The sequence below is a fragment of the Clupea harengus genome, chromosome 9 (genome assembly GCF_900700415.2).
Source record: "Clupea harengus chromosome 9, Ch_v2.0.2, whole genome shotgun sequence".
Classification (NCBI taxonomy): Eukaryota; Metazoa; Chordata; class Actinopteri; order Clupeiformes; family Clupeidae; genus Clupea; species Clupea harengus.
In genome coordinates, this window is record NC_045160.1 from 27,205,626 (window position 1) to 27,215,625 (window position 10,000).

Consider the following 10,000-nt stretch of genomic DNA (forward strand, 5'->3'; position numbering starts at 1 on the left):
TTTGAATGTGTGTGTGTGTGTGTGTGTGTGTGTGTGTGTGTGTGTGTGTGTGTGTGTGTGTGTGTGTGTGTGTGTGTGTGTGTAGATGCTGCGGCCCCTACGTGTGGACGCTGGCGGTGTGAGTGCGCGTCCTTATGAGGACAGGTTGGGCAGGAGACTCATGATCACCTGTCAGGCCCTCGGCCTCACCCTACAGGGCTGCGTCAACGAGACCGACAACGGACCCGTCACCAACGTGAGCACGATCTCTCACTCTTCTCTCACTCACTCACTCTCTCTCTCCCCTCTCTCCCCCATTATTTCCCCCCCTCTCTCTTTCTCTCTCCCCCTCTCTCTCTCTCCTCTCTCTCCTCCATTATTTCTCCCCCTCTCTCTCTTTCTCCCCCCTCTCTCTCTCTATCTCCCCCCTCTCTCTCTCTATCTCTCCCCCTCTCTCTCTATCTCCCCCTCTCTCTTAGTACTTCTCTCTTTCTCAGTATCAGTCTCTCCCTGCTTGTGTCCATCTCTCCCTGTCTCATTCACTCACTTCCTCTGCATGTTTTTCTCTCTCTCTTTCTGTTTCTTTTCTTCTTCTTCTCTTTCTCCCTGTTTTCTCTCTATTGCTGTGTGTATCTCTCTCTCTCACCCCTTTCTTCTGGTGCATGCCATGAAGGATCCATCTCTCTGTGACCTATGACCTCTCTCTCTGTTGCCCCATCCCCCCTCCCCACTGCCTTCTGAAACATACATGCATGTTCTTATGCACTTGTTATATAGAGGATGTGGTAGGCATCTAAACACTATAGCTATGCACACATCTCTACACTCAATGTCACCCTGACACACACTCCCTCACACACTGACACACACACACTCACTCACGCACACACACACACACACACACACACACACACACACACACACACTTGAAGCAGAGAATGTTCTGAAACCTGGTGTGCTTCTTCTGCCTTCTTCACCTCTGCAGTCACTGTGCAGAAGTGACCACAATGGCCACCTCATACTGCAGTTCACTATAACAAACAGCACAAGAGCTCCCACAAACACTCACATACACGCACATGCACACCTACGCACACACACCTACCCACACACACACCACACACACAAACACACACACACACACATGCACACCACACACACACACACACACACACACACACACACACACACATGCACACCACAAACACATACCGAATGTTCCGCTATACACACCAACACACTCACATTGTCACAGTTTCAGACCCCTTGCAATGGGCTGTTAAGCTGTAGCTGTTATGTATGTTCCATGGGTGCAACTTGCCACTTTGGCTAACACTAATTAATTAAACTAATTGATTTGATGCCTAACTCAATTGTTTTGATGCCTTACTCTATTGCTTTCATGCCCAACTCTATTGCTTTCATGCCTAACTCTATTGGTTTAGCCCATTCAACACTAACACTGACTTTAAATCTGGAACTTTTTGTACTCCTTTGAGTAGTGGTATTTGGCTGTGTTGGTCAGTTGTGTGTGTGTGTGCATGCATGTGTGTGTGTGCGTGTGCGTGTGCATGCGCGTGTGCATGTGCGAGAGTGTGTGTGTGTGTGTGTGTGTGTGTGTGTGTGCTGTGGCACTGAGCTCTGGTTGTGGCTCTGCCCTGACAGATTGAGCCGTTCTTCATCACGGTGGCGCTGTTTGACGTGCGCGAGGGCAGGAAGGTGTCGGCGGACTTCCACGTGGACCTGAACCACGAGGCCGTGCGGCAGATGCTGGGCGCTGGGGGCGGGTCGGCGCAGGAGAACGGACTGGGCGCCCCCAACGAGAAGAGGCCAGGAGACTGTCATCTGAGCCAGGACCTGGAGGACTGGCTACGCTTCCCCAACCAGGTGTGTGTGTGTGTGTGTGTGTGTGTATGTGAGAGAGTGAACAGCAGAATTCGTTTTTTCCCCCAATATTTTCAATGCCCCAATGTATTTTGAGGTCTGATCTTTTATCTCTTATCTCAAAACCTGTTTGTACTGTGTGTGTGTGTGTGTGTGTGTGTGTGTGTCCATCTCTTCCCTTGTATAGGCCATCTTCTCGGTCACTAACCCCCACACAGACATAGTTCTGGTGGCGCGGGTGGAGAAGGTCCTGATGGGGAACATCACCAGTGGGGCGGAGCCCTACATCAAGAACGCAGACTCCAGCAAGGTAGTGTGTCCTCCCCACCCCACACACTCACACCTGTCACTCTGCCAGATCAGGGCCAGATCAGAGCCAAAGCTGGGCCAGATGCATGGCATATCAGGGCTAACAGCTAATCAGGAAATGTAGCTTGAAAGTAGCTTGAAAAAAATAGCCAAAGTAGCATGACAAAACTAGCCAAAGTAGCATGACAAAACTAACCAAAGTAGCTTGAATAAACTAGCCAAAGTAGCATAACAAAACTAGCCAAAGTAGCTTGACAAAGCTAGCCAAAGTAGCATGACAAAACTAGCCAAAGTAGCTTGACAAAACTAGCCAAAGTAGCATGACAAAACTAGCCAAAGTAGCTTGACAAAGCTAGCCAAAGTAGCTTGAATAAACTAGCCAAAGTAGCATAACAAAGCTAGCCAAAGTAGCTTGACAAAGGTGGAGATAGATGTAACATGATGGTTCCATGGATAAGCAGCTGTTCCATGTACTTTCCTTTGCTTGCTGCATAACACATCAGTCTTCCACCCTGATGTGTGTGTGTGTGTGTGTGTGTGGTGTGTTCCACATCAGTGTCCCACCCCTGTGTTTCATACGGACCTGGTTTTACGCCTTAGCTGTTTGATGGGGTGGGAGATGTTAAAGCAGTTAGAGAGGAGGACGAGGAGGAATGGGGGGAAAAGAACAGGAGGGTGGTTTCGTTCCCAGAGCAAAGCCCTGTTATTGGAAACATAGGTAAAGCTTATGGTCCCCGGCCTCTGTAAAGCTTTATTTTTAAGCCGCTCTTCGTTCGTCGGGCAAGCAGATGGTTTTTGAATACGTTTTTCCTCGGAGCAACCCAAAATCACCCCGCCACCCCCGTCCCCCATCCCACCCCTGTCCCCTTTCTAAATCTGGCGTTTGTTCTGGGGGATGGAGTGCTCGAGCAGACTACCTGTGTGCCTGCCAACACCCCGACTCTTCTGCTTGATTTAAGCCCGCTCCCTATCTAGGTCAAGGTAGATTTCTGTCCATTTTTCATGTGGATTGATTTCCAAATGAGCTACTGTTTCCTGCATCGTGTCTCACACTCCGTCATGCTTACACAGACTTCTCAGAAGATGCTGAAGGCCAACAAGCACTTCTGTAGCAAACTGGGGAAGTACCGAATGCCATTCGCCTGGTCTGTCCGGTGAGTACTGGGAAGTGTGTGTGTGTGTGTGTGTGTGTGTGTGTGTGTGTGTGTGTGTGTGTGTGTTTTTCACAATCTGGGTCCTCACAAAGCACAAGATCCTTTTTCATGAAAGTATTTCAAATAAACAATCTCTCTCTTTCCCCACTCCTTCCTCTCCTATCCAACTTTCCATCTCTCTCCCTCTCTCTCTTTCTCTCTTTTTCTTCCTCTCTCTCTCTCTCTCTCTGTCTTTAAGCCTCCCCCTTTCAGTCTGTGGATGTAATACATGTGCATCTGATAGGATGTCTATATTGGATGTTCTCATGCAACATATTGTTTAAGGGTGCAGCAATGTATAGGTTTAAACACACATATACTGTATATATGTATAGGTTTAAACACTGGTTTAGTTAAGGAGTGTTAAACCTTTTTGTCTCTCTCTTTCTCTCTCTCTTCTTCTCTCTATCTCTCTCTCTCTCTCTCTCTCTCTCTCTCTCTCTCTTTCTCTCAGATCTGTGTTTAAGGACAATCAGGGCACAGTGGACAGGGAATCTCGTTTCTCGCCTCTCTTCAAACAGGAGAGCAACAAGATCTCCACTGATGACCTGGTCAAGCTGATCGCTGAGTACAGGAGGTAGGCTAACACAACCGCCAACACAGGTGCTAACTCAGGCGCTAACTCAGGCGCTATGTGATGAAACAACATGTTGGTACTTTTTAAAGGATTTATATTTTTTTGGGAAAGTTAGTATTGTTTAGTGATGACCTGATCTCTGAATACAGCAGGCAGTCACTCAACCCCATACCCAATGCCATACAAACATGTATCTATTTGTTACAGAGGCTTTATAAAGTATTTATAAAATGTTTCGGTCACATTTGATTTGGCTGGTCCCCTATGGATTATCTACAGATGCTCAGATTATAAACAAACTATCTGTTGAAACTCTGTTATGGTTAAGGTTAGGATTAGGATAAGGGGGTGGGTTTGGTTAAAGTGATTTGAGAATGCAACTGAATTTCCTCAAGTTATTTCAAATGAAAAGGTTTCTGTAGGCAGACTATCCAAATCGAGTGTTACCAGTATGTCTGAGGAATAGCAGCCTTGAACAATTGTATTGTTTTGGCACTATATAACTACATTTGAATTGAATTGAGTTGAGTTGAATTGAATTGAATTGAATTGAATTGAATTGAATTGAATTGAATTGAATTGAATAGCAGTCAGGGATGTTCTGAAGCTGATCTCTGAATATGGGAGATACACTTGTGTTGCAGGGAGTTCTCATGTAGCACCCTGTAGCTAATCTGAGTATTTATAAATGACTTATAAAGTATCTGTATAAAGTGTACGACAGTTCATAAGTAGAGGGTTCCTGGACCATTATTATCGGAAGGTTCCCTTCTTTATCGTGTGTTCTTTCACAGTATTTTACAACACTGCTGTGTTAAATGTTGAATTTGAATGTAAAAATGACTGGTGTGTGTGTGTGTGTGTGTGTTGTGTGTGTGTGTGTGTGTGTGTGTGTAGGGCAGAGAAGACCAGTAAGCTCCAGACTATCCCAGGAAATCTGGAGATCAGTGTGGACTGTGTCCCCCTGGAGCATCCCAGTGAGTTAGCAACCTGTTTATACTGCTTGTTTGGTTCCTACCTGTTTATACTGCTTGTTTGGTTCCTACCTGTTTATACTGCTTGTTTGGTTCCTACCTGTTTATACTGCTTGTTTGGTTCCTACCTGTTTATACTGCTTGTTTGGTTCCTACCTGTTTATACTGCTTGTTTGGTTCCTACCTGTTTTATACTGCTTGTTTGGTTCCTACCTGTTTATACTGCTTGTTTGGTTCCTACCTGTTTATGCTGCTTGTTTGGTTCCTACCTGTTTATACTGCTTGTTTGGTTCCTACCTGTTTATACTGTTTTTTGTTTTTTCTGTTCCATACATGACGTTTCAAATAATAATTATATTGTAATTAAATACATTGAATACAATATTACACAACTGATATATTTTTCTGAAAAATGAAAAAGGGTTTACTAAATTATAGTTTTTTTGTGTGTGTGTGTGTGTGTGTGTGTGTGTGTGTGTGTGTGTGGCTCTGAATTGACCTCCACATCTCTGTCAGACTGTGTGACGTCCTCGTACGTCCCCGTAAAGCCGTTTGAGGACTGCAGCGCACACACATCTTCAGTGGAGGTGGATGAGTTCCTGCAGGAGTCGGCCAAGTTCGCCCAGCCGTACCGTATCTACAGGAACCACATCTACGTTTACCCCAGGCACCTCAAGTATGACAGCCAGAAGAGCTTTGCCAAGGTGGGCGTGTGTGTGTGTGTGTGTGTGTGTGTGTGTGTGTGTGTCTGTGTCTGTGTGTGTGTGTGTCTGTGCCAGAAGAGCTTTGCCAAGGTGGGTGTGTGTGTGTGTGTGTGTGTATGTGTCTGTGCCAGAAGAGCTTTGCCAAGGTGGCCGTGGCGTCTTAGCATAGTGTAGCACATGTGTGTCCTTTGCTTAAGGAGTTCATTTAAGGAGAAAGCGCAGTTCTTTGATCCTGGAGTAAACCTTGTGCGGGGGTGTGTGTGTGTGTGTGTGTGTGTGTGTGTGTGTGTGTGTGTGTGTGTGTGTGTGTTTGTAACATTAACAGGCATGTGACTGATGGGTTGGGGAAAACATGTAATTGCATTCATCCATAAATGTTTTTAAATGAATAGAGGAAGTGACTGTCTTATACTTCCTGTTTTTTATAGGCAAGGAACATCGCAGTTTGTGTTGAGTTCCGGAACTCTGATGAAGAACATGCAAAAGCTCTTAGGGTAAGAACTCCATTGACGGCCTGTTCTGTATGCTGTCCATGCACGAGAGTGGTTTGGTAAGTTACTTGTTTATAAATATAATTTCCCACTTTTGCTTCCTCAGTGTATCTACGGAAAGCCTGGAGGCCCAGTTTTCACCACGGCTGCATTGTCCACGGTGCTACACCACTCGCAGAACCCAGATTTCTACGATGAGGTGAGTTTCAGAACCATGGAACCGTGGGTCAGGATGTACTGCATTGACTTGGATCATTATGGAAGCTCTAGTGAGATGAGGACTAGCCTGTGTGTACGAGCCTTGGTGTTTCTACAAACTCATGTTTAACTAGTGTAGAAGAAGAGACGCTGTATCTCCGTGGGGTTTCCTGTAGGAGTAAAATATATGAATTATGTATAATGTTTTGAGAGGAAGCGTGAGTGTTTTTGAACTTTGTAAATGATTGCTGTGTCATGTTTTGAGTGTAATGTGTAAGCCTGTGTATTCTCTGAAGATGCTGTGTCATGTTTTGGGTGTAACGTGTGAGACTGTGTGTTCTCTGATGATGCTGTGTCATGTTTTGAGTGTAACGTGTGAGCCTGTGTAGTCTCTGGAGATGCTGTGTCATGTTTTGGGTGTAACATGTGAGCCTGTGTAGTCTCTGAAGATGCTGTGTCATGTTTTGGGTGTAACGAGTGAGAGTGTGTAGTCTCTGAAGATGCTGTGTCATGTTTTGGCTGTAACATGTGAGCCTGTGTGGTCTCTGAAGATGCTGTGTCATGTTTTGGGTGTAACGAGTGAGAGTGTGTGTTCTCTGAAGATGCTGTGTCATGTTCTGCCTCCCTCTGGTTCAGGTGAAGATTGAGCTTCCCACAGACCTCCATGAGAAGCACCACCTCCTCTTCGCCTTCTACCATGTGACCTGTGACATCAACGCCAAGACCAGTTCCAAGAAGAAGGAGGCTTTGGAGACACCAGGTACTGGACCATGCACACGTGTGTGTGTTCTTAGAGGCAAAGGACAGCGCCTCCAAATAATGTTTATGTTTTTATATTCATTACGCACATCCATGGAGACCTCAGCAGCTGAAGTTGCCCTTGTGAACTGCCCCCTAGGGGATAAGACGTGTAATGACACTCTCTCCTCTTCACATCTAGTTTGGCAGCACCTGTGTTGGTTGGGCAGGTGCCTCTCCTCTGTGCCATGTTAATAAGAAACCTCTCGGCTGGCATTAAAACTAGGCCTGTCTCTGGGTCTCTTGTGTGTGTTGTGCTTCTTTCTTGACCTGTGCTCGTCTCTCATACTCTCTCTCTCTGTATTGCATTGGGATATACCTTTCTGTAATACTGTATCTCTCTCTCTGTGTGTGTGTGTGTGTGTGTGCGGGTCTCTGTGTGTGTGTGCGGGTCTCTGTGTGTGCGTGTGCGTGTGTGTGTGTGTGTCTGTGTGTGTCTGTGTGTGTGTGTGTGTGTGTGTGTGTGTGTGTCTCTGTGTGTGTGTGTGTGTGTGTGTCTCTGTCTGTGTGTGTGTGTGTGTGTGTGTGTGTGTGTGTGTGTGTGTGTGTGTGTGTGTGTGTGTGGTCTGCAGTGGGCTATGCTTGGCTGCCTCTGTTGAAGGATGGCCGTCTCTCCTCCCAGGAGTTCAGCGTGCCTGTCTCCTGCACTCTCCCTACCAGCTACCTGGCCCTCAAGGAGCCTGGGTCCAAGGTTGGTGTGCGTGTGTGTTTGTGGGTGTGTGTCTGTGTCTGTGTCTGTGTCTGTGTGTGTGTGCGTGTGTGTGTGTGTTTGTGTGAGTGTGTGTGTGTGTTTGTGTGTGTGTAATGGAGAAGATAGAATTTGCGGAATGGAATGTTGCCCAGTGTGTCAACACCGTGGCTGAAATTGAGTGTGATGGGTAGATGTGTGTGTAGTATGCATTTGTGTGTGTGTGTGTGTGTGTGTGTGTGTGTGTGTGTGTGTGTGTGTGTGTGATGGGTAGATGTGTTTAATGGCTGTGCCTTTAACTGGACTATGCATTGCACTTTTGGGTTTTGTGTGGAATGAATAAATATATTAAAGTATTTTGTGTGTTATATTTTCATATACATGTAAAATCCTTTAAATTACTTTTACGCACAAACTATGCTATGAAGGAGGTAAACTGCAGACATCTAGTTTATTGTGATGACATAGCTGTTGTGGCGTGGCAAGCAGCCATAAGCCTTAGGAGTAGGATGGTGTGTGCAGTGGTCTCTGGCACTTAGTGATCTCAGGGTTAGGACCCAAGTTGTTTTTGTGTAGCTCATTCCCGTTTTCATGTGCGTGTACAGAACGGCTCCGACCTGAAATGGGTCGACGGTGGGAAGCCCATCTTCAAGCTGGCCACCCAAGTGCTGTCCACGGTCTACACTCAGGTAAGCGATGGACCACTTTCACGTGATGTCACTTCCTGTAGGTGTGCTAGACAGGAACTGAGGTCAGTTTTGATTTGTCCACTGGCAGGACCCACACCTGAACCGCTTCTTCCAGCAGTGCCAGAAACGAGAGACGGAGCTCCCTCAGCCACCTACCTCAAACTTCCTCAACTGCTTGAAGGTGAGCGCTGATAGTGAAATAATAAAGACTATCAGTGTGCCATCAGTGTAAATGTAAAAATGTGTATACATCCTTGTAAGCCGCTTTGGATAAAAGCGTCTGCTAAATGACTAAATGTAAATGCAGAGGGAGATATTGCTCACCTCAGCCCAACAGGTCCTAGAGAATGAAGTCTGTAAATGTGGGAGGCATTGAGGGTATCGTATTGATTTGGGTCTGTAAATGTAGGCGGCATTGAGGGTATCGTATTGATTTGTGTCTGTAAATGTGGGCAGTATTGAGGGTATCATATTGATTTGGGTCTGTAAATGTGGGAGACATTGAGGGTAATCGTATTGATTTGTGTCTGTAAATGTGGGCAGTATTGAGGGTATCATATTGATTGGGGTCTCGTCTGCCCGTACCCCTCTGTGCAGGGCCTTCTCAGCATGGAGCGGATCCACGTGATCATCCGCTTCCTGCCGGTCCTCTTCAACCAGCTCTTCAAGGTCCTCACCCAGAACGACAACGACGAGGTCACCACCACCATCACCAGGTGTGCTACTAGAATCCGAGAACCAACACTGTACATGAACCCACCTAGAACCATCTAGGGAAGGCCATAACCAAAACAACACATGGTGTTAGTCTAGTACATGAACCCACCAGAACCAAAACAGCACATGGGTTTAGTCTAGTACATGAACCCACCTGGAACCATCTAGAACCAAAACAGCACATGTAGTAAGCCATCGGTTCCCAAACTGGGGTACGCATACCCCCAGGGGTACGCAAAGTGGTTCAGGAGGTACGCGGGGAGAACATCTGATTTGCGTTTTCAAAGTGAAAAAGCCCATTCAATTTTCAAACGGAGCTATAAATAGACATCAAATCTTAAATAGTCCGAATAGCCAAGTCGCATTGCCAAAAAATACTCATGTATAGCCATATTCAGCGAAATAATTACACTGGCAAAAATAGCTACAGGTAGGTTAGTGACCTACCCTGACAGTTTGAAGTGTTATAGGCTGAATATGTGCGCGGGGGGAGGGGGCGTGGCAGCGGCGGTTAGTGACCTACCCTGACAATTTCACAGTTTCAAGTGTTATATGCTGAATATGTGTGCGGGGGGAGGGGCAGGGCGGCGGTTACAAACATGAAAAAAAAAAAACGTGGGGGTATGTAGCTGGAGATTGAATGTCTGAAGGGGTACGGGACTGTAAAACGTTTGGGAACCACTGGTGTAAGTCTAGTACATGAACCCACCTAGTTCTACTGCTGTATCTAACGCTGTGCCAACGGCTGCTTCTTCTCCCAGGGTTCTGATCCATGTCCTGTCAAAGTGCCATGAGGACA

The 10,000-nt window shown here is 46.3% G+C and overlaps 1 protein-coding gene across 10 annotated transcripts in view; it reads left to right on the forward strand.

Moving 5' to 3' along the window:
* dock10 (dedicator of cytokinesis 10) overlaps positions 1–10,000 on the forward strand; it is a 145,427-nt gene that overhangs the window by 93,046 nt on the left and 42,381 nt on the right. For all 10 annotated transcript variants that reach the window (XM_031573988.2, XM_031573985.2, XM_031573989.2 and 7 more), the window contains exons 11-25: positions 86–235; positions 1,645–1,866; positions 2,051–2,173; positions 3,244–3,326; positions 3,820–3,942; positions 4,840–4,919; positions 5,433–5,620; positions 6,049–6,114; positions 6,218–6,310; positions 6,946–7,069; positions 7,680–7,798; positions 8,401–8,484; positions 8,573–8,665; positions 9,082–9,200; positions 9,963–10,000. The exon at positions 9,963–10,000 is cut by the window's right edge and continues 32 nt beyond it. In XM_031573988.2, the coding sequence (XP_031429848.1) occupies positions 86–235; positions 1,645–1,866; positions 2,051–2,173; positions 3,244–3,326; positions 3,820–3,942; positions 4,840–4,919; positions 5,433–5,620; positions 6,049–6,114; positions 6,218–6,310; positions 6,946–7,069; positions 7,680–7,798; positions 8,401–8,484; positions 8,573–8,665; positions 9,082–9,200; positions 9,963–10,000 (1,705 nt within the window). The remainder of the gene's footprint in view (positions 1–85; positions 236–1,644; positions 1,867–2,050; positions 2,174–3,243; positions 3,327–3,819; positions 3,943–4,839; positions 4,920–5,432; positions 5,621–6,048; positions 6,115–6,217; positions 6,311–6,945; positions 7,070–7,679; positions 7,799–8,400; positions 8,485–8,572; positions 8,666–9,081; positions 9,201–9,962) is intronic.